The 24,306-nt window shown below is 43.8% G+C and overlaps 1 protein-coding gene across 1 annotated transcript; it reads left to right on the plus strand.

The window, feature by feature from the left end:
• Positions 1–793: 793 nt before the first annotated feature.
• Positions 794–23,872, plus strand: ADPRHL1 (ADP-ribosylhydrolase like 1). Its single transcript, XM_035565564.1, has 7 exons — positions 794–1,007; positions 4,036–4,200; positions 11,014–11,139; positions 13,401–13,541; positions 17,942–18,069; positions 21,694–21,826; positions 23,715–23,872. Exons 1-7 carry the CDS (start codon positions 794–796, stop codon positions 23,870–23,872), a joined length of 1,065 nt encoding a protein of 354 aa, XP_035421457.1.
• The last annotated feature ends 434 nt before the right edge of the window (positions 23,873–24,306 follow it).

A 24,306-nucleotide genomic window follows, 5' to 3' on the forward strand; every position in this document is an offset into this window, starting at 1 on the left:
CTTTCCAAATAGTTTCCTTTCAGAGTCCAAATGTGGGCTGCACCTAAGCTCTGTCCTAGGAAAAAGTCATTCTTTGCCAGGCAGAAAGAGATGTGGGACTGAAGCTGGCATCCTGCTGAGTGCTCATCAGGGTGCAGTGAATTGGCTAAACAAATTGGTATATGTGGAACAGAGCAAGAAGGTTGTTGATGAAATATTGCCATTGGAGATGTGCATTAGAAATGTGAGAGGTCTACTGCATTTTACTGGGTTTCTTGCCACCTAAGCCATCGTTCCTGTGTTTCCTGAGTTCAGAAACCTCTTTTATCCCAGGCTTTCAGCTTCTTGACCAGTCCCTGAAAGGGAGACTGACTTGAGAGTATCAGAAAAGTGGAGGAAAATATATTAATTTGCAAGTTATTAAATAAATAAACACCCTTGTGAAGCCATCTGTTTTTCTGGGTGTAGAGTTACTTACACGGGGTAGGGCTAAGTATTTCCTGGCTTGCTTTGTGCTGGGCTGGAGAAACGATGTTTTTGCACTTCGCTTTGTGGGCATGCTCTCGTGGTTTCATTGAACAAAGCCCCTGCAAAATCCCTGGCTTATGAAATATTTCCTCTCCATTGGGTCCCAGACAAGAGATGACATCTGCAGAGCCAGAAAAGGAAGCTCTTGCCTTATAGAGAGAGCTCCCGGGGTGACACAATGGCTGATATAAAGTGTCAGGGGAGCTGAGCCGAAGGCAAAGGAACAAAGGAAGATCCAGATTCAGTGGCTGCTTCAGGAAAAAGGGAAGCAAAAAGTGTCTCGGGGATGGATAAATTTAAGGCTGCGCTTGTACTGGCCGGGGTAGGGGATGCTCTTGGTTACCGAAATTTCTCCCGACAAGACAATGCTTTAGGCGCAAAAATCCAGCAGGAGCTGAAGGAAATCGGAGGGCTTGAGAACCTGGTGCTCTCTCCAGACAAATGGCCAGTAAGTGACAACACTCTCATGCACATGGCTACAGCAGAGGCTGTCATCACAGGTAGGTAAGACGGGACTCACAGCTGCAGTCTGGCAAGGAACAAAGCTGTAGAGCTGCTGCTTTCCTTAAAACAAGCCTGAGTGCTGTGGAAGTCGGGAGAAAATGTGTCAGAAATGCTGGTGATGTGAATGATAACGTGTATTAGCTCATCTCCTCCACGAGCATAAACTTGTGGCCACCACACAAACAGGAATTTTGATTTCTTAAATGTGGACGGGCTCTCCCTGGACTTTGTCTAGGTTTATGAAGTTGGTTAAAGCTTAAAGACTTAAAATACTGCATGTCCAGCATAATAGCAAAAATATTAAATAGTTTGTGTGTACACTGCATATGTCAGGGAACGGAATAGCCACCAGAAATAAACCTGTCTGAAATTCTTCTATAAAAGATCTCCTAGAAGATATAACCTTATAAATTCTTCTATAAAAGATTAGAGCTTTTCCAAGTGCACTTTGAATGTCCGTGTGCTCACTGCTCCAGGCTGGAGTGGCGTCCCCTCAGTATCTCATCCAGGCTAAAATCTTTAGAGCTATCTCCTCTTTGATGCCCTGCAGGCACAGGGTTGTGCCTGCAAAGCCAGAAAAGGAGCAAGCTGCTTTGTAGGGAGAGCTCTGTATCTTTAATCCAAAAACATTTTCTAAAATAAGATGTTTATAATAAAGTATATCAGAATAGAGAAAATTATTAATATAAGTCTTCTAAAATCACAACAGTTTGAGAGAGAACATTTGTTTTTTCTTAAGGTAGTAGCAGTCTTTTGTAAGATGTCACGATATTTGTATCAACACCGTACCCACTGAGCTAAAACTGAGACCATCATGATTGTCATCAAAACTACATCAGAAGACAGCAGCTATTTTTTATCTCCTCAAAATGAATCAACTTTTTTGATCTCTAGAAATATTCGTGACTTCTCCTAACACAAGCAGCACTGGATAGCTAGCAAAAGTAATGCAATGTAGCTAAGTATTGTTGAAGTCAATGAAATTTCACTTGTGCCTCTGTTTCACTGCTTTATCTCTGCCTGCTTCTAGTGTGCTCTAAATTTAGCGTGTAGAGATCAGTTGAAGAGTGTGTCGGGCACTTCATGCTTGGCTATTAGCTAGCCAATGGTTTAAGGGGTAGCTAATACACTAAAGATAAGGGCAAGATGTCAGCCTATGAAGGAAAAAAGATGACTAACATATTTCTGAATATAGGCTATGATTAAATCCGTATCATATGTTTCTTGCTTATTGAACTCTCCAAGACCATAACTTACGGGTAGTCAAGTCAGTCGGGCTATCTGTACAGTAATAAATCTTAAACACAACAGGAGCGCTGCCCTTCTTTAAAGAAAAAAATAAGGTCTCGCTATAATTCACATCAGCAGTGCTGATCCTGCGCTCTCGTTTCTTTGTTCTGATCAGACGGGCTTTAAAAAAGATGCTGGTGTGGGCTGGTGGTAAAGCAAAAAGAAGGAGAGGGAAATTTTAGTGAGAAACCTTCATTTCAGAGCAATGCTCATGAGTGTGGGAAATCAAGTCCTTTCCTTTGCTTCCCAAAAGGGAGGCAGGACCCACCCACGAGAGCCCCAAAGCCAACAGAGTGATGCCCATGAAGGCAAAGGTGGCTCCATGAGGCTGAAGCCAGCTGGCACTGGCCCCAAATCCACCCTGTGCACAGACGGAAAGTTTGATCTGAGAGCGAAGGACAAATGAAATATGTACCTGCGGGAGTCATTTGTCCCGTGAGGGAGGAACAAAACCAGCACCACCAAAGGCAGGGGACCTACCCCCACCACAAGGAAAGCCTTTTCCTCTCTGATTAAATACAGATTTTAAGAAATGAGCACTCATGTCTAAAGAAGCCTGCCCCATTTAGCTGATGGCTGAGGCACCAGCTTGGCCCCACATGAGGGACCCGTGGTGGGCTCAGGCAGCTGGCAGTGCTGGACCAAGGGACCCTGGTTTTGGGGACAGCGCTTCTGTGGGTGCTGCCGAGCGGTAAATCCTGCTCTTGGCTCATATCCGGATAAACTGACACCTGATTCCTAAATCTGGAAAGAGTCAGCAGCTTGAAACTATCCTGTTCCTCCAGGACTGTAAGTAGGATGGCCACTGTAATCGATAGGGCATTTTTCTTGTGAAAGGAGGGGAATCTGGGTTTTACCCTGTGTCTTTTCTCCTCATCTCTCTGCATAGATGACACTTTAGAGTGTCTCTGGCTATGGGTCTCCAAACATAGTCTTAAATTAAACCTCTTCTGTGGATTTCAGGAAATCACCAATCTTTGACAAAACGCTAGAAGGTATTTTTAGAACTTCCCTTACCATGTCATTTGATCCGTGGGCAACCCAAGTGTTAGGAGGGGTTTCTTCGAGTATGCTGGAAACATATAGATGGTCAAATCGTGACAGCCTCCTCAGCTCCTGCTGCGTACAAAGCTGTAGGAGAAGTCGGTGGAGGCTTTTCCTCAGTAAGAACCAGGGGCAGGACTCTTCAGGCCCAACACCTGAAAAGCCCAACACATGAAAAACTTACAAATGGGATCACTGATTTGCTTTTGTGTTTTATTATGCATATCTCATTAAAATATTTTGTTGCAATTTTAAAAAGGGAGGGGGGGAGCTTTGTTTTTAATGTGGATTCACGCCTGCAAATGAGCGCAGAGGCGCGGGCAGAGCCACCAAGGTGGCACATCCCTGGGGGTGAGACACCTCGGCAAGCACCACACACCCCAAGGCGAGGTACAACCCCTGAGAAGCTCCTGTCGAGGAGCAGAACACTCCCATCTTTTCAATTAAAGGAATTAAAAATGAAAAGGAAAGCAGGAAAATGTAAAAACGGAGAGACAAGAATACTTTCTCTCCAGCCTGCTCTCACGGGTGGAAGAGTGTTTATAGTGTGGCACCAGAAATGTGACCCAATATACTGGAAGTGGGAGTAGGAACATTTATTAAAACCATAACTAGCTTTTTGCGGTTGTTTTCAGCACTCTCTCTCTCTTTTGTCTTTGTATGACAACCTTTTATTCCCCTTCTGCCCAGACTACTGGTGTCTGGAAGACCTGTACCGCGAGCTGGTGAAACGCTACGTGGACGCTGTTGACAAGCTCTCGGGGAGGCGGCCAGACCCCGCTACCATCGAAGGCTGCAGGGAACTGAAACCAGACAACTACCTTCTCGCTTGGCACACACCGTTCAACGAAAAGGGTACGGTACCGCTTCCCATTCAGAGATGCTGGCTTGAACAGCGCACACTCTCAAGATTTGGGGCTATGGGGAAATTGTTTCCTTTCTCTCCCCGGCATCAAAGGCTGCTACCCCTGAAACATTTCCATGTTTGCCTGGGGATGGCAAGAGGTCTGCCAGGAATTCCTGCTCTAGGGCACTATGTCCTCTCGTAAACGAGCCTTTCCCTGTTTAACATCTATTTAAAGAGACTCTGTTCTTGGCTCACTGCCTTGGGGTCCAGGTCTTTGGCCTTGAGTTTAATGGTTATTTTAAGAAATATTTTCTGCCTTTTTTTTTTATTTAAATGTTTGTAGTTGCAGATCTTTCCAGTCATACATTACTTTTCTCCAGGAGGATGCAATGCTAGGAACTATAGCTGTTTTGCTGACAACTCCTAATAGTCCTAGCACTGTCTCCCTCCCCATGACCCTTCCTTTCTTTTTGTGATTATTTCATTTTATGATAAATGGAATTTCTACTTCAAGCTAGATAACATGCATGCAGCTACACCTAAGCAGTGCAATTAATCATGAAAGACTGCCACTCGACGATGGCAGCTCATATAATATAGACGTTGCACCGTGTCAGCGTGGTGTGGTATCACTGTGGTATGTATCGGCACCACTCAACGGCATTGCACGTTGATGCAACGCCGTGACAAAAACAAGGTGGCACCATGCCATGGCTATTTCTGGGTCTCTGCAGTCAGTTTTCTTTGATACAAAAACCATCACCCACTCAGCCCCCGCCCCTACAACAGCTGCTGGGAGGGGAAGGCTCCTCTCCACGTGTACCCTGCCCACCCCATCATTCGCCAGGCAGATCTGAGAAAGGGCCCTGTTGGCAGTCGCCATGTGTTCTCTGACTGACCGTGAGTAAAATTCAGTCAAAATAACTGTGGGAGCTGCTGCTGGCCCTGAGCAGCTCTCAGCACTGTCAGGAGTGGAGCACGGCTGCTCCCCAGCCTGTTGCAGTACTGGAGCCACAGCTCCTCTTTTAGCCTTCCTTCTCCCCAGCCTTTTATGGCTGACGGATACTCTGGGCTAGAAGTGCGTGAAATAAATTCCTTCAGACCTGGCAGCTAAAATGCACTATCTACATCTGGTCCAAAAAATGCCATCCTGAACATCTTAAGTAGCTTTTTTTTTTTCACTCTGAGAACAAAAGTACCGGTCACCTGGGTTGGAGATGCTCAGCCTACCATGGGGCCTGACACTGCTATGGACACAACTTTTAAAATGACTTTCCACAAACTTCCTCTTAAGGAAAAAAAAAATCATGTTCAATGTCTAACAGTGAGGTGGTATTTCGGACGGGCTGGAACCCACATGCTGCTTTATTATGATCATTCTAGCCATCTCACTTCTAGCAAAAATTCATGTGCTAGCCTTCATGGAACAGTGAAACTGTACCTTAAGTAATTTCAAATTGCTTATATGAAGCTCCTCTGCTCAAATTTATGTGGGTATAGCCAGCACATTGAGCTCCTAAGTTAAATTGCCCTGTGTGTCTCTTTGCCACCTGCTCTCAGGTTCATTAACACAATCATGCAGCGGTACCCAAACGATGTTAAAGGCCGATGGGGTTCCTGTGACTACCAGAAGAATTGTCCAAGGCTGTCCAACACCTTCCATTTTAAGAGCTCATATCCAAATTATGTCATTGATAAACTCTAGGCCGAAAGGAGTGTTTGCTTCTTATTGTTAGTATTTGTTTAAATTTTTGATACAGATGAGTCTGCTCTTTCTGAGAGGTGGTCAAAATGCTTTGTTTCATTACTAAAAACTTGAATTGTTCAGAAGAGAATCTCTGATGGTTGAGAGCAAAACCAGAAATCTGAATAAGGCCAGAAATGTGCCTTTGGAGCCACTGCAAAAGTCAATTTAAAGAAGCTTGACTCTACCTGTATCAAATGTATTTCAGGTTGAGCATGCAGCATCCAAGCATGACTTTATGTGCAGCTACTGAAGCCAGCTGCTCTAGTGGTGCTTATGAACAGTGTCTTTTGATGGTGGTATGCAATGGTGGTAAGTGCAAGTTAAATGCAGGATGGTGGGGAGCAAAAATGAAGAGAAGGATAAGCTGTAGAGGGACAGGAAGTAAAAGGAGTCAGGCTCTAAGTTTTCATGCAGAACAGCCTGTAGTCACAAAAGAGGCATCCTCTTCAGAGCTCAGTAGCCATTAAGCTGATCTGCATTGTTATACAGAGCGGGGAAAAAAAAAGTAAAGGAATTCCGTAATAATAGAAAATAATGTAGTGCATGAATGAAGATGATATAGTGTTTTCATAGAAACATGACACAGCTTTTGTAGAGAGAAGTCACACCTCAGAAATTTGTGAGAAAGTTCATGAAATAGCCAAGAAACTGGAGAACAAAGGAGACATTGTAAAGACAGTCTGTTTGAATTTCCAAAAGACATTCGACAAGATCCCCCACCAAAGTGACCAAGTCACCAAGTGACAAGGCAATAAGTTGCTAAGAATGATGGAAAGGCTCTCATAAGCATAGATAACTGGTTAAAAGACAGTAAACAAAGAGCAGGAGATTGCAGTCTGTCTTCTCCCGAGAGAAAGAGGCAGCTGTGTTGGCCCCATGCTGTTCAACATGTCCACAAACTATCTGAAAAAAACAAGTACATAGTTGGTCAGCAAAGTCTGCTGTCAAAAATAATAAAGTGCAGAGCTGTAGAAGATCCTCACAGCGATGAATAACTGTGATGCAATAGCAGAACTAAATGCAGTGTAGGTAAATGAAAAGTAATATGCATGGGAAAAAAAAAATATACTAATTTTATATACACGGTTGCAGTTGCTGAGCTAACTATTACCAGTCAGGAAAGGGATCATGGAGCTATAATAGTTCTATAAGAACATCACTTCAGTGCTCAATAAGAGCCAAAAAACTAATATACTATTAGAAATGACTAGGAAGGGAACAGAGAACAAAGCACTAAACACGCTGGCACCACTATATAAATCCATAGCTCCTGTTTCTTGATTACTATATGTAATCTGGTCCCTCCCTCCCCACAAAGGGATGTAAGAGAACCAGAAAGGACATGAGGAAGGATGACTGGGTTAGTCAAAAACAGTTTCCAAAGACACTAATGTCTGAAGTAGATCTGCAAAATCATAGACAGGTTGGAGAACGTTAATACAGGTAGAGAAAACTCACGTGTCTCTTCCAGTACAGGAACTAGGTACCTCAGATGAAAACAAGTCATGAGTTCAAAGCAAGTAAAAGGAGGGACTTCATGCAGCACCTAATTAAGCTGCACAACTCTTTTCTATGGGAATATGCAGGTGATACAGTTCCAGTGGGTTCAAAAAACAGCTGCGCAAATTCACCCAAGGAAAATCCTTCCAGGGTTACTAAGCAGAAAGATGAAGAAACAGCTGCCTGCTGGATCACGAAAGGAAATTGTCAACACTATAGTTAGGACAAAGGGGCAGTGTCATTATACCTTCCTTTTACTCCTTCTTAAATATCCTCTCCATTGGCCACTGTCAGAGTTAGGCTGACCTTTGTCTGACTGTGGAGGACAGTACTTATGTTCTCACAGGTATATCTCATCCCTGGTAGGCACTAATCTTGCTGTCCCTTGCTTCATTGATTCACATGGTATCGATACACTGGACTTAATAGCTACTAATCACAGGAAACCCTTCCTAGGCTTAAGGTTATTCCATGTGATGGATTTTTTTTGTTGACAAGTTTGCTTGTTTAATTCTGCAAAATGTTTCAATACAGCTTTCTAACAGAGAGGAACACAACAAAGTTGCAAAGGCAACCACCTTCAGACCCCCAGTCTGTAGTGCATCCTTCTCTTTGAATACACTGCAATTTTCTTTAATTTGTAGCTCTGGTGTAGCACAACATCCGTACCTTTTAGATAACCAGCATGGATTATGTCCCTTGGAGGAACTGGAACTGAGTAGTGGACAAGACAGCTTTCAAACAAAAATCATAGAATTATAGAATATCTTGTGTCGAAAGGGACCCACAAGGATCATCGAGTCCAACTCCTGGCTCCACACAGGACCACCCAAAAACCAAAACCCTGTGTCTGAGAGTGTTGTCCAAATGCTCTTTGAACTCCAGCAGGCTCAGTGCCATGACCACTGCCCTGGGGAGCCTGTCCCACTGCTCAACCACCCTCTGGGTGCAGAACCTTTCCCTAACACCCAGCCTGAGCCTCCCCTGTCCCAGCTCCATGCCGTTCCCTCGGGTCCTGTCGCTGTCCCCAGAGAGCAGAGCTCAGCGCCTGCCCCTCCGCTCCCCTCGTGAGGGAGCTGCAGGCCGCCATGAGGCCTCCCCTCAGCCTGCTCTGCTCTGCGCTGAACAAACCAAGGGACCTCAGCTGCTCCTCATACGTCTTCCCCTCTAGACCCTTCACCATCTTAGTTGTCTTCCTTTGGACACTCTTGAATGGTTTTATTTCCTCCTTATACTGTGGTGCCCAGTACTGCACCCAGTACTTAAGGTGAGGCCTCCCCAGCACAGAGCAGAGCAGGCTAATCACCTCCTTTGACCAGCTAGCAGTGCCGTGCCTGATGCACCTATGGGTATGGTTTGCCCTTCTGGCTGTCAGGGCACACTGCAGACTCATGTTCAGCTTGCCATTGACCAGAACTCCCAGATCCCTTTTTGTGAGGCTGCTCTCCAGCCTCTTGTTCCACGGTTTGTAAATACACCCAGGGTTGCCTTGCCCAGGTGCAGAATCCAGCACTTGCTCTTGTTAAATGTCATACCATTAGTGGTTGTCCAGCCCTCTAATTTGTCAAGATCTCTCTGCAATTCCTCTTCACCCTCAAGGGAAAGAATGCCATTTGCAGCACAGGTGTCCACCAGGAGCAATGGCCGAAAGTGTGCTGGAGAGGATCTCTTTCACTATAATCATGATGGCTCATAAGAGATGAGGAAGAAAGGTCTGAGACTGCAGAGAATAAAATAGTATTTGGGAAACTCCTTTCATGTAGTATTTATTTGATATTTGACCGTTTTAGACTGTTAAGGTTAAAAAGGTGGCAGAGTTACTGCACTCAAAAATTTTCACATTGAACTCTCAGGAGGATAGGAAGAAATGTCTTCATCTAACCTAGTTAGATCACTTAACCAGGGTGTCCACTCAGGATAGGTCCTCTCTGGGAAGAAAACAAGCCCTCTCTAGAGAGTAAGTGAGATACTAGTTAGTGTGTATTTCATTTGGAGATGCCAATGGGTGGCTTGTGTTAATGTTTCAGTTTGTATCAGGCAAGTACTTTTGCATCAGATCTTTCTGCAACCCCCGCTATCGCACTTTGATCACGCTCATGATCTTGGAGCACCCGAGCTGGAGTCACTTGGGATGAAACTAAAGGGAGCACAGTGCTCTAGAAGAGCCCCTGGAGCTCCACAGCCACAGCAAGCAGAGCCTGGGGAGCAGCCGAGGGCTCCTCTGGAGGTAGGTGTCCAAAGCACTGACCCTAGCTCCTTGGCATCTGCTGCTTCACTCTGGCCTGTGAATTCCTCCTCCTCTGCCATCATACTGGCTAACAGAGGCAACCTTTCTCCCTGCTGCCTGTCTGGGAAAGACAGGAAGAGTGTGCTCCTAATGTAAGTTCCACAGATGCTAAAATTAGGTGGCATAAATATTCCCCCTTATCTTGCAGGGGCCAAGCAGAGAAACACTGATTGCTCTCAGCTCTACCCAAGGTCACTGGGAAGTGTGACTGAGCAAAGGCAGTGCTGAAAAAATCCTAAGTACTTTGAAAAATCGTACCCTATCCATCTCAGAATGAGTCCCTGCAATGAGTATATGCTTTTTTTGGGCATTGGCTTACCAGCTGTGAAGAGGAGATAATCACCTCACTCCTGCCTAGAGAAGATAAGCTCATTAAAACTTCTGTGGGATCCTGATATTACTGTGATAAGTACTGCAGAGAAACTCGTTAGTAAGTTTAACTCTCCATTCAATGAGGTGTTTAAAATACGAACACCTGGAATCATGCACTCTGTGCTGAGGATTTAAAGAAATACTGAATTATCTACTCAATAAATAATGTCTGTACTGCATGAGGCAGAAATTTCCAACAAGTGCAGGCTGTACCATAATGAGTGTGCACAAAAGCACAGACTTCAGGTTGAACAGGAAACCTCAGTTCTGCCTTCTAACTTTGGAGGATTACTCTTTGGACTCTTTAATTTCTTTTACTGACACATTATTTTTGTAATTAATAGAAAATTTTTTGAAATACCTGTGGGGCTCTCTAGGATGAAACATGCAACAAAACTGTAAGATCAGCTGTGATACCCATAGAAAGGGTTTTAGTAATGTGCTTTCAACAGGAAGACTACTAAAATAAGGGCATAGTAAAAGTGTACCTGTTTTACAGACTGCTGCTTCCAGTCCTGGCATCTGGAACGAGAGAAAAAGAGGTGTCAGTTGAGGATGAGTAAAGATGACATGAGAGTTTGAATAAAAAACGTACTGGTAATAGGCTAGCATGCTGCTCTTTGGTACCTGCTATGCTCTTCATAGAACTTGAGAATACTGGAATATACTGGTAAAATACATTGGAATGTAGTAGTATTGGAATAAATTTGTAATATCAGAATGGTTGTGTGTAGGCAAAATTCCTTGCATGAAACTTTCAAAACATGTAACTTGCTTTGCATGCTGTTTTCCCACTTCTTAGGGAGCTCCCACACAAGTGTTGAAGTAATAATATATACTTGCTTCAGATTTTATCAACATATTTATGTATCATCCATCTCCTTTTAAATGTTTACCATTGTTGTTTTACTATAGGGTCTGGATTTGGAGCATCTACAAAAGCCATGTGCTTAGGGATGAGATACTGGAAACCAGAAAGGCTCGAGTCACTTATTGAAGTGAGCATTGAGTGTGGACGAATGACTCATAACCACCCTACAGGTAATGTCGATGGGCATATCATTTCTGTGAAGTGCCTATGGTTGCTTTTCTCTTCCATGAGTACTAACACAGCTCCTGTAAATCCACTTGTAGCTTCTGCTTTGCAGGCTCCAAGGCTTTCATTTGAATTTGCTTGGACAGTATATGTATGTATATACCACTTGTACAATCATAGAATCATAGAATATCCCGAGCTGGAAGAGATTCCTTGAGTCCAACTCCAAGTCCTACATACAAGCTTATGTATGTGATTGTATATTATACAAACAGCAACCACAGCATAGGAGTATTCCTTCCTAAAATCCCAATAACTAAACACAACCTGTCTCATCCAAAGCATATTCATGTCACTTGCTCTGATCAAATTTTAGGATTCATGTACAACCATATGACTTACTGTTATCATGCGAGTTTATGGTTCAGGGGATAATAATATTTTTCTGTTGACAGGTCTTGTCACATCCAATCACCGCAGGTAAAGGTAGAAAGCCAAAAAATTCTAACTCCACACATTTTAGCACACAGTATGATTTATTATCTAAACAAAACAAAAGTAATTACATTTAATGTTGCTCTGAATATTCAAGTCTGTCATTCTGATAGTTTTATGCTATGTAAGCATGTATTCATTCTGTCTGCTTTAGACAGCATTAAATAAAACCATAATGAAGGGTGACATGTTCAACATGCTCACTGCTCTGAAGTAGTCAGAACATCCAGCAGGATGGCACAAAATTAGAGGAAAAGAATTTAGAGCAAAGCAGAAAATACTGTTGAACCAATATACAAAATCCATGGTGTGTTAGCAGCAGCAAGCCTGCTTGTAGTTCTGGGTATCCCACCTCTTAAAGAACTTACTAGAGCCAGGAAGTGGCATCAAGGAGTATCAAAGTCATCAAATGCCTTCCATAAGAGGATAAATTAAGTCCAGAAAGACTTTTCTGCTTGGAAAGGAGACAAGTGGCGCAGCGGGGTGCAGTAAGGAGAGTGGTGGAAGGGGCATGAGGGACATCACTAACATCCTGAGAGGTACCAGGGAAAGCTTACCTGTGAGTCTCATAAGCCAGAGACTGGGAAAACCCAACTGAAATGTTAGTCAGGACTGATACAGGATTGGCTTGTCCTGATGCTCCCTCCTAGTCCTTGGCTTCGCCCTTGATACCCTTTTCTGCCACCCTCGCACTGAATATGACACTCTTCAGGATCTTTGTGGCAATTGGGTTAGATGCTGTCTGTCCAAGAGAGGCCCTTTTTGCTGTCTCTGCCTCTTTTTTTTTTTTTTTTTTAATAATTCTGAAAGCACCTATTAGACATGCCTTTGGCTTGACCTAGAACTGCAAGTCTTATGGCAGAAAGAAGTAGTAATTGTCTCCTCTTGAGCTATAACCTCCTAAAATAATTCGGGTTTACCTTCAGCAAAACACATCAAGTTCATGCTTATCTCTATGCACGAGAGAATGCTTTTTGAACCGTGCATCCAGAGAAGCACACATGACAATATTCTCCTCACCTGGGGCTTATTTCAATGATAGAGTTGTTTTCTTAGCCTTCTTTTGCATGTTGCTCTAGGTTGGTTTTGTTGCATTTGACAAAATGCCAGGATCACAAGAAACATGAGAAACATGCTTCTCTGTTTCTGACATGATTGAAGAGTTGATTGCCCATTAATAAAAAGTTAATTTTAAATATATTTGTATCTGAAGAGGAAGACCTACCTAGGCATGCAGACAACATGTATTACTTAGACAACTGCTTCTTCAAGACAAGTACAGACCAAAGAAAGTGGATCCAACTAGATGGAACAGATTTGTCCCCCTAGAGTAAAATGCACCAGAAAGTGTTATATCCAACAACCACAGCCACTAAGCTGGACGAATCCATAAGCAAGGTGATATAACTTGCAACTGAATCATTTTGTGCAAGTCAGTTATTCCATGTGACCTCAATTAGAAGTCTTTCAGTATCACATTAGTGGATTATGTTTATTTTTGACCCCTACCTCAGTTTCTGTCATGTTACACCAGTGAGAACAGAAGCACTCTTCTATACAAAATAAGTTGTAAACCACTGGACACCATGTATTAGCCAAGAATCTTGACATGCCAAGAGCCAGACAGTAAACAGACAGGGGTAGGTTACGTGTGTTTGTTAATCTACCCAACAGTCATGAGGCATCCTACTAATGATTTTACTAGGGACATGACAAGGATGGCACAAGCTCAGTTCACATGGTGGTAATCATATTTATCTATTAATTCCAGGCTTTCTAGGGTCCCTATGTACAGCTCTCTTTGTGGCTTATGCAATACAAGGGAAGCCTCTGGTGCAGTGGGGAAGAGAGATGATGAAGGTCGTTCCAATGGCTGAGGAATACTGTAAGAAGACCATTCGCCACATGGCAGGTAATGTCTGAACCAAGAGTTATTTTCTCAAAAACATGTTCAGCTAGAAAGACTAAAGAAACATCACTGCTAACTCTCCCCATTTTTGCCATTTTCCCCCAGCTCATGACTCCACAGGCTGTCCTCCTGCATCATCTGGTTAGACTGTAAGCTCTTTGCAGGTGGTGTCTTCTTCTCATACCATCTGTTAGATGTCTGAAATATTGGTGGCAAAAATACAAAGAGAAATGATAATTCCGTACTGCACAGTTTGATCTTTAATAAATCTTCAAAGATTGCTATGGGGTGGTGGGGAAGGAAGAACTGTTAGTTAGCAGGTTATTAAGCAAACTGACTGCTGAGATATGAATTATTCACTCCTTCCATCCGTTAGCATGGGCCAATATCTTCCATAAAAAAATCCACTATTTTCCTCATTTTGCCAGGAAAAGTTCACCTGTAGATGCCTCTTGACAAAGAGTTAGCTTTTGACCACAGATGCAGATTTGACTTGTTGATATTCTGAACAAATATTTAAGATACAACCTGTTGTATCCTTTTTTAAAACAACTGAGTGGACCACAACTGTTCAACTTGATATTGCTACTTCACTAATGGGTGCGATCTTCAGGACAAAGGTGTTTTAGTTCCCTCTTGTCTGGGAGTGATGCATTTGTAACAGTGAGACCTGCTGTGGACAGATGAGAACAGTTACATTAAAACATTGAGGAAAATTTTCCTGTTAATCTCAAGGGATGACTGTTGAGAAAGACTGAATTCTGTGGAAATCTATAATCAAAAGCACCCAGAAATGAAGATTTACATGGGAAGGAAAGCTGCTGCTTTAAAACCTGAAAGAAGCAGGGAACCTTCCTGAAAGAAAATGCATTTTCAATCACGTCTCATTGCACACTAAGATTTTTTTTTAGATGAGACCTATGAGGAGCAGGTGCAGGATTAGTGTGAGTGAACTCCTCTTTGAACGACTTTACAGCAGGTCCCTGTCACTCCACTATAGCAGGACCCCTCTGCATGGAGGTATGTGTGTTGGACTCCTGAGGCACGCTGTCCGGGTAGTGCCCGTATTGTTGAGCTTAGTCCTATTTTGGTAGCAAGAGAAGTCTTCTGCATTAAAGTTAAGCTCCTTGGCTGGTGAGATGCACTGCAAAGAAGTCCTGCCAAACAGGGTCCTCCTGATTAGGAAACTCTTTCTTGGCTTCTTTATCCCCCTTGGATAACAAACACCATGTTCAGTCACAGAGGGCTTGATTCAGCACCCCTCCCTGCTATTCAGTTGCATTTACTTGACAGATATCCCATGGATCTCAATGTGACTGTAGTCTCAGGCTGGATGAGACTGGGTGGGGCAGAGCCTCAGTAGGTCTGATGGCTAGGATTTCATACCATGTCACAGGTCGTCCACACAACCAACATCTCCTGCATATGCTTTTCCCCTTTGTTACTGAGCCTGTGCATTGCAACAGTCACACACCCCTGCTTATCAAGGTGCTATATAGAGAATAGTCATTTCTGAGGTGTTCACATTTTATGGTCATGTGGAAAAGAGGAAAGTGGAAAATGCCTGCTTTAAAATACAAAGCAACCTGTCAGGTCATCTGCATTTTCAAAAGCAGTTTTGGAACTAACTGATGGGGTGTTTTTTGGTAATTTTCTTCAACCAATAAATTTTTTCTTCACTGGATAGTGAAGACCCCAGTCACTATGGGGTTCCACAAGGCTCCACTTTAGGGCCAGTTCTCTTTAATGTTTTCATAAATGACTTGGATGCAGGACTTGAAGGTTTGAGGATGACACCAAACTGGGAGGAATCCCTCAGGGGTAGGGGGGCATTGCAGAGAGATCTTGACAAATTAGAGGGCTGGACAGTCACTAATGGTATGATATTAACATGAGCGAGTGCTGGATTCTGCACCTGGGACAGGGAAACCCTGGGTATATGTACCTATTAGGGGACGAGAGGCTGGAGAACAGCCCCACAAAAAGGGATCTGGGGGTTCTGGTCAATGGCAAGCTGAACATGAGCCAGCAGTGTGCCCTGACAGCCAGAAGGGCCAACTGTACCCATGGGTGCACGGTCAAAGGAGGTGATTAGCCTGCTCTGCTCTGTGCTGGGGAGGCCTCACCTTAAGTACTGGGTGCAGTACTGGGCACCACAGTATAAGAAGGACATAAAACCATTCAAGAGTGTCCAAAGGAGGACAACTAAGACGGTGAAGGGTCTGGAGGGGAAGACGTATGAGGAGCAGCTGAGGTCCCTTGGTTTGTTCAGCGCAGAGCAGAGCAGGCTGAGGGGAGGCCTCATGGCGGCCTGCAGCTCCCTCACGAGGGGAGCGGAGGGGCAGGTGCTGAGCTCTGCTCTCTGGGGACAGCGACAGGACCCGAGGGAACGGCATGGAGCTGGGACAGGGGAGGCTCAGGCTGGGTGTTAGGGAAAGGTTCTGCACCCAGAGGGTGGTCGGGCACTGGCACAGGCTCCCCAGGGCAGTGGTCAAGGCCCTGAGTCTGCCAGAGTTCCAGAAGTGTTTGGACAACACTCTCAGACATAGGGTCTGATTTTTGGGTGGTCCTGTGTGGAGCCAGGAGTTGGACTCGATGGTTCTTGTGGGTCCCTTCCAACTCAGGATATTCTATGATTCTGTGATTTTATATTTTTCCTCTTAAAATGCTCTCTATGGTCTGATGGCTGTTAGTGCATTTTCACTCTGTTTTTCTAAACACCCCCCTCTTTAGAGTTCTGAGAATTAGCTTCCAGGTCATCAGGGCCACATAATTGGAGATTAGTCTCAGTGTGGGGCTGGGGAGGCACAATTTTGTGAAGGTATCAGGTCATGCAAGTCAGCCTGGATGAGTTTACTTGGCACTGAACTGCTTTAAAGATCTTAATCAGCAAAGAAGGACACCTTTATGGCCTTTTAGGAAAAGAAGCAAAACCACAGAATCACAGCATGGTTTGGGCTGGAAAGACCTTAAAGATCACCCAGTTCCGACCCCCCTGCCATGGGCAGGGACACCTCCCACCAGACCAGGTTGCCCAAAGTCCCATCCAACCTGGCCTTGAACACCTCCAGGGATGGGGCATCCACAGCTTCTCTGGGCAGCCTGTGCCAGCGCCTCACCATCCTCACAGTAAAGAATTTCTTCGTAATATCTAACTTAAAAAAAGTTTAAATTCAGTGTAAAACCATTACCCCTTGTCCTATCACTAAATGCCCTTGTAAAAGATCTCTCTTCGTCTTTCCTATAGGCCCCCTTAAAGTCCTGAAATGCTGCAATAAGGTCTCCCTGGAGCCTTCTCTTCTTCAGACTAAACAACCCCAGATCTCTCAGTCTTTCTTCATTGGTTACATCCTTCAGAAAAATGGTTTGGTTGTGTGCACATTCCTCAGTCACTTGCAGCACAGAACTGAGTGACCAGAAAAGACAGAACCAGGGAAAAAGCAGCAACATTTAATTATATTTTAAACTGTACACAAGTAGTCCCATACTGATTCACTGCTTTGCCTGGGCATACGTAGAGGTCTTGTCCATCTCACTGATTTCTAATTCCTGACCCCCATCTGCTTTCCAGACAGCATTTCATTCAGGCATAAATTCTGCAGAGGTGTGTGTCTATGTTCAGTGTGACTTCTGCAACTTTTCAAGCCTTTATAAAGGGTTGAGCATTGTTTTAAAAACAAGCTGAATTTAATAAGATTATTCGCATGCACAAAGTTAAACATTATTAGAGATACTCTTCTCAAAGTGACATAAAAAAGGAGAAAGACCTGTGGTTACTAAAAAAAGGCTTATTTGTATGGGCACAAATAGTAGATATATGTGTTATTTATCCCTTTTACTATGTTCAATAAGTATTATAATATACAAAAAATGGAAATTTTGGTCTTTCTATCAGCCGTTTCCTGAAAGATCACAGTAATGAACAGAAATATTAGAGAAATTGCATGAATAAAAACTGATAACTGAGGTAGGAGGTAATTTGTATTTAGGACATGTAAGCATTTTTAGATATTCTTTAGGCATAGTAAAGGAATTTAAAAAATGGCATAGATTTGATTTTTTCTCTCTATTTTTTGTTGACTCTTGTCTTTTTTCTTAGAGTGTTCCTCAGTAAGTTCTCCAAATCTTATCTTGATGTATCTTAATCTAATTTTAATATATCATAAAAATAGCACAAGATTCTGAAAATACTTTCTTCTCTTTCACATCTTCTTTTTCCAGTTAGATGTCCCACTTCATATTAAAATGCATACTTACTATATATGCCTGTTTAATGTATGTTACTGGAAAATAACCAGTTTTTCAGATGAGTCAATGTGATCATTTTCTTTAAAAGCTATTTAAGTAGAACTGAAAATGTTGCTGAGATGAAATACTGCATGATTAATTTCTTTTGCATTCAGAATATCAGGAACACTGGTTTTACTTTGAAGCCAAGTGGCAGTTTTATTTGGAGGAGAGAGAAATCAATGAGGAAAACCAGAACAAACCTGTCTTTCCGGACAACTATGATGCAGAGGAGAGAGAAAAGGTAACTGCAACTTCAGAAAATGCCCAGAAAGGCTCTGAACTAAGAGGTATTTTCAAAGGGACACACCAATATTTTACAACTTTTTCCAGTGCCAGAGCAGAGAGAAAGTCTTTGTGTTTTCTTTTTTCCTAAATTTTCAAGGGAGTTAAAAAACTCCCATCCTTGGTGCAGGTTAAATATTGTTGTAAAAAAGCAGCTGCAATCAGTCCTGAGGTGCTAAAGGTTCCTGCAGTGGGAGAGGAAGTCCTAATGTCAAATGTGGTGATACTCAGCGCAAGTACAAAACTTGTAAATAAACTCCCATCAGCCAGGGCTGTTTGAGGCTGGAAAAGGCAAACATCCAGCTGGAGGCTCTCATGAGAGCCTAGCAAAGCTGTGGCCCAAGTCCCAAAGAAATCTATTAGGAGCTGGGTGTAGCTATGGTCTTTTGAACAGAAGACAGCCCTCCTAAGCAGTTATTTGCAAACACAGGCAGTGTCCCAACTAGTTTTAGGTGTCTCAAGAGATGGTATTTCACCACATCTCATGGGATACTATTTTATAGCATATGTGATCTTTCTTTTGACTTATGACTTCTGGTTAAAACTTCTTAACTCAGGAGAAATAATGCCGTTCTTCACTGGTGTTTACAGCTTTCTGATACGTGCTGGCACCTCTCAAGTTTCTTCACTTAGCAGCTAAGCAAAAAATATGTGGTTCTTGTCACCTTTTCCCATAAATCAATCCCGTTTTCCAGCACAGCTCTATTCTGAGAAGCCACTTTGTATATTTTTAGGTGTTCACCTATGCAGAGAAAGGTGCCAATGGAAGATAGATTGACACTGGATAATAAAAAAATTGCTCTAAATACAAAGACTAGATTAGATCTCCTTCCAGCTTTATTTTGTCAGTTCTGTGCCATGAATTTGTTGCTAGTTTTTTGTTTCTTCCAGTTCTACTGGAGTCTTAGAAGAGCGTAATGAGAGATTAAACTGAATAGAATCCCCACAGTCGTATTCAAGAGAGAACTGATTTTATTCCTAATGCAGAAACAAAATTTATCTTTGTATAACCTAACCCAACTAGCTTGATCTGCTAAACTATTTATTTTCATGCACAAGAAAGGAAAATGTTGCTTGAACTCCACTGCCATGCAAAGACCACAACCTGGCAGAAGTCTCTCATTTTGCTTACAAATTGAGCATGTTTATAGCCATGGAAAGAATAATCACAGAGAAGGCAACCATCCTGCCTATCTGTTTCCCAGGACTGTTTGCCTTTGCACTCTCTCCAAACCATTTTGTGTCTGATTGCCTTTCTGCAGGCAATTAATAAACCACAAATATCTGTCACCCCTTCTCACCAGCAGGTTGTTTTGGGCAGGTTCCTGCTAGACCAGAGGCACCTTTCTGTAGGCACACAGCAGCTGCAGGAGCTGTGAAAGTTAAGCTCTCAAACATGGCTGATCTGAGTACGTTGCAAAGGCAATTTCCCTCTATAAAAAAGAAATGCACTTCAAACGTTAAGCAGCAAAGGTTGCATTCTGTATAAAAAGGTATACAGCTTAAACTTGGAGATAACTGGAAATGCGGGGGAAGAAAAACAGATTACCCCTTCTTTAATGTGTAAACACAAGGTGGGCAAGCAGCTCATAGTAGGATAAATCATTTTTCAACAATATATGTTTTGTACGTGTTAGATATAGAGTAAATAGGCAGAAATTGCACTGCACTCAGGTTCAGCCTTGCTTCTGCAAACACACCCTTGCCCTGCTCACTTTCCCAATGCTGGACACATTGCATGACAAACAAAATGTGAGAGGGACTTTGTCCCCTTAAGATGAAGTTGTTTAAACCAGCACCACAAAAGGTGCTCGGAAAGGGATAGAAAATGGTAGAAAAGGGAGTGCTAGCCAGCTGCAGGTCATCTGCTCCAGGGTGAGGAAGGCAGAGGCAGCTGTAATTACTGACTGCAGGGGTTTGCAGCGAGGAGGGGATGTGTGCATTGCCTCTAGGGCTGGGCAGCAGAAGGGAGCGCATAGTCACACCCGCATCCATCCACCCTGTGGTCTTCACTTGTCCTTGCCGAGGGAAGCTGGGCTGTCGCCAATCACAGTGCAAGGATGCACTTTTGAAAAGTTTGAGAAATGCTGCCTTGGTGCAGATTGATCCCCAGGAGCACTCTTCCTCAAATAAAAAATTCCCAGCAAAGCGAGGTAACATCAGATGTGTGCAGAACATCAGCAGTCGTGAGGGCTAAATGGAGCGAAACTTGAGACGCCGGCATGCTCACCCAGAATAGCACTTCCACGGTTTGTGCTTGCCTTTGGTAGTGTTGCACCTGCGTCAGTGCTGCTCCACCAGAGTAAAACTGCAGAAATAAGGCTTTAAATTTTGCTTGTGTTAGAGGACAGAATAAATACATACTCTCTTTAGTTTGCAAAGAAAAAAAAAAGGCAACAGACTGAAGGTAATCCAACTCCGCCCTGTTTGATGTAAATGCAGATAAACCACAACGAAGTATATACTGGTTGAGGTTGAAGTGAGTAGATATAAGTGCAAATCTTCATATACATCACAGAAACCACAGGCCAGCTAAACAGCTGCAACTAACTTACCATAACGCAACTTAAACTCCAAGAATGAAGGCTGCCAATTTCCTTTAAATGAAGTTATTTTTAATGATAAATTTATCAGAGTCTTGAGTTCATTTGGGGATTTTGGGCAGGTAGAAGTGAGTTATGGAGGTACTTCCTCTAGAGGAAATCCAGCTGTCTTTTGCAAACCTTGCTGTGTTTTGGTTTGGTTTGGTTTGGTTGTTTTTTCCTTCTTTCTTCTCCTGGGAAAGAAGTGTTTCTTATATTTGCAAGGTTGTTCAATGGAAGGGGAAAGAATGGGCTTGGCAAGAAAAAGTCAGAGAAAGTGACCTGAGTTAACACAGCCTGAAACTGAGTCCCTAAAGAAATTACCGAATCAAACCTTTTTCAATGCCCACATAAAACTTGGCTAATTAAACTTTTGCAAACATGTGACAAGGGAAGCTGAGAACATTTCCCAGAGGCAGAAAGAAGAACGATAATGTAAGTCCTTTCCAACCCTAATTTTTGAAAGAATAGGGACTTCTAGGGTGTGAAATTAGAATCTTTCTTGATCCTTTTTGGCATTCTTGGCTTGCTTATATCAAGCCAAGTGCTTGACCTGCCAAGTTTCTTCATGTCCTTACTAGTGGAGCGCCTCTACTGTGGACATGGTGGCCTCTGTCTCTGAGAGATGTGCTGCTTCCAGAAGAGACCAACCAGCAGAGAGAGAGGGAGTGTAGCAGAGCCTGCTCTCAGAAAGCTAAATATGCAGGAAGTTGTTTTGCACTCAGTCATCAGCAGAAAGCTCAGGCACCCATATGCTGTTTACACCCATACAAAATGTCAGCAGTTGGCAGCAGGACACTTGCCCCGGTTGAGGTACCCATCAATCTTCTCAATGTGAAACAGTCCCAGAGCAGAAAAGATCAAAGCTCAAGAGTACCAAATACCTCCTTGTGACTCCCATGGCACAGGGACAGGGTAGGCAAGTGAGATATAGGGTGGTAAGCTGTGGCACGTATCCCCCTTTCTGTTGTCCCACCCTGATGACTCTATCTTTCCTTCAGACATACCGGAGGTGGAGCTCCGAAGGCCGGGGCGGGAGACGGGGTCATGACGCCCCCATGATCGCCTACGATGCCCTGCTGGGGTGTGGCGGGGACTGGACGGAGCTCTGCAACCGCTCCATGTTCCACGGAGGTGAGGGCGCGGCCGCGGCTCCCATCCCCTGCTCCTTCCTGCCACAGGGTCCTCACAGGAGGTGGGGGTGAGACCTGCCTGTGAATGGCCGCTGTTGACCAACCTGCCATGTCACCGGTTATTTCTGTGTCTCCTGGTTTTACACCATCACAGAATCACAGCATGGCCGAGGTGGGCAGGGACCTCTGGAGATCACCTGCTCCAACCCCTGCTCCGGCAGGGACACCCAGAGCAGGCTGCCCAGGACCACGTCCAGGAGGCTTTTGAAGATCTCCCAGAAGGGAGACTCCACAACCTGTCTGGGCCATCAATCACATTCTTTTAGCAGCAGCTGCTGTGCAAGCTATTTATGGTCCTTGTCAAATGTTACTTCATCTGAGTCCCACGGTTTTGCCAGAGGTGCATGAGAAGTAAGTCCAATATAACTTGGCGTTGGCATCTTTCTACACCAAAATACTAGCACCTTTGGCAAAGCCACCTTTTAACTGTATATAGTGAAGGCAAGTAAGGCAGACAAATAAACCAGTGCCCAATCAAGTTCCTGCCAGATAAATCTTAGAGGCACACAATAAGTTATTTCTATACTTTTGCAAGAGATAACTCTCTCACTGGCACCCACACGCCCTGGGCCAGGGCAGCCGTGGAAGATGATCCCAGCACTGAAAACACCTGCGCCATGGTGGTGGGAGGTGGTGGCCCCTCACTGCAGAGTCTGGCCAACATGAACATACAAGGACCACAATGAGCATTGTTGCTACTTATCATGGGGTTAGATGTTTTAAATCACACGCAGTGCCATGCAGTGATGTTAGGATGGGAGACACAGTCTCCAAACCAGGATATTTGCCGTGTAGCAGGGACTCCTGCAGTTACTGTTCCCTCCTGTGTTCCTGCCAATAGCTAGCTGCTTGCAAGAGCTGTTGGGTTGCAGTGGGTTTTCCCCAAGCTAAATTAGTAATGAGTCTGTGCTGTCAGCAATGACCTTGTCCACTCTGCTGGCCATGCCCCTGCCTCTGCCTCTGGCCACCCAGTCTCTCATTTGACCAGACATGTCCTTCCCTTTCCTAATGCTGGAAAGGTGATTGAAATTATGTTAGACAAAGAGTGAGCCAGAGCTCATCTGTCATGCATCTCCCTGTTGCTTATCCCCTACTAGTGTTAGCCCTCAATCACATTTTCCAAAACCAATCAACAGGTTCATAAACCACGTGTGTGAGCACATGACAGACAGAATTGCATGACTGTCACATCGGAGTGACAGTCTGTCCCTTGTTCCTCCAGGAAAACCAGGCCAAAACCAAACTGTCCTGTCCTGCTTCTTCCCCACTCCCCACCTCAATGCACACACACACACACACTGCATGGAAAAGAGACGACATAGAGCAAATGTAATAGAAATCTGTGTAATCAAACGTCACAGAAAAAGTAAACAGAGTGATCAATCCTATGCTGTCTCTTCCACTACAAGATCTACAGAGTATCAAATACGAAGAGCAGGTGAAATCTTTGAAACAGACCAAAGGAGATGCTCCTTTCAGACAGTGAGAAAGGATGTTGTAAATGCTAAAAGTTCACCTGCATTCAAAAAGTGATCAAGCACTTGACAGACCCATGGGAAAAGGTTTGATGAAGGCCAGGAGATAGAGAGACCACTCTAGCTCAGGAGCATACACCACAGAGGCATTGCTGTACGCTGGCCTTGGTGTTACTCTCTTCCCTAGACAAGACACGGGGTCGTGCAAACCTTTGGGGCTGACCCAGCATGGCCATTATGTCCTTTCCACGCTCCATCAGTGGCTTCATACTTCCTCCCCTGTGCCGTGCGGGCTGTGGTTTTGTACTTAAAGGCGACCCTAAGAGAACTTTGCATCTGTGCTTGAACCCGCAGGAGAAAGCGCAGCGACTGGATCTATCGCGGGCTGCCTGTACGGGCTGGTGTACGGCCTGAGCAAGGTTCCCAAGGGCTTGTACCAGGACCTTGAGCAAAGGGAGAGGCTAGAGTACTTGGGCGAGAACCTTTACCGACTGTCCACGCAGGAAAAGTAAAGCAGTTTCTGCCATTTTCTCTTTCTATAAAGACTATATCAGACCCTGTAGATAATTGACTGACTTTAACGATGAAGGAATTAGCTGAGAGTCAGTCTGAAAGGCTGTATGTAGACTGTGTGCAAGTGAAGATAGCTGAATAATTCAAGAGCAACTAGGTTTTTATAGTGTTCTTCTTTTTTTACAGATGTAGGGATTTCTGAGTATGATGATTGCTACTTAAACCCATGAGATAATCTCAAATGGAAAAAAATAAATAAAACCTCTTTTGATTGATTTCAGTCTAACTTGCTAAAATACCACATTCTAAACAGCTGTGACCAGTAATTACACATACAAAATTAATTTGCAGAACTAATGCTTTCCTGCAAAACTAATGGCAGTGCCCACTTATGGGGATATTCTCTGTGTATTTGACAATCCTTTCACCACTG

The sequence above is a fragment of the Cygnus atratus genome, chromosome 1 (assembly GCF_013377495.2).
Source record: "Cygnus atratus isolate AKBS03 ecotype Queensland, Australia chromosome 1, CAtr_DNAZoo_HiC_assembly, whole genome shotgun sequence".
Classification (NCBI taxonomy): Eukaryota; Metazoa; Chordata; class Aves; order Anseriformes; family Anatidae; genus Cygnus; species Cygnus atratus.

What these genes read in the sequence shown, in the direction of transcription:
- ADPRHL1 (XM_035565564.1), top strand. Translation starts at nt 794, where the DNA reads ATGGATAAATTTAAGGCTGCGCTTGTACTGGCCGGGGTAGGGGATGCT. An exon ending in AGCAGAGGCTGTCATCACAG is followed by an intron (nt 1,008 to 4,035) that starts GTAGGTAAGACG and finishes CCTTCTGCCCAG; the next exon opens with ACTACTGGTGTCTGGAAGAC. An exon ending in CACACCGTTCAACGAAAAGG is followed by an intron (nt 4,201 to 11,013) that starts GTACGGTACCGC and finishes GTTTTACTATAG; the next exon opens with GGTCTGGATTTGGAGCATCT.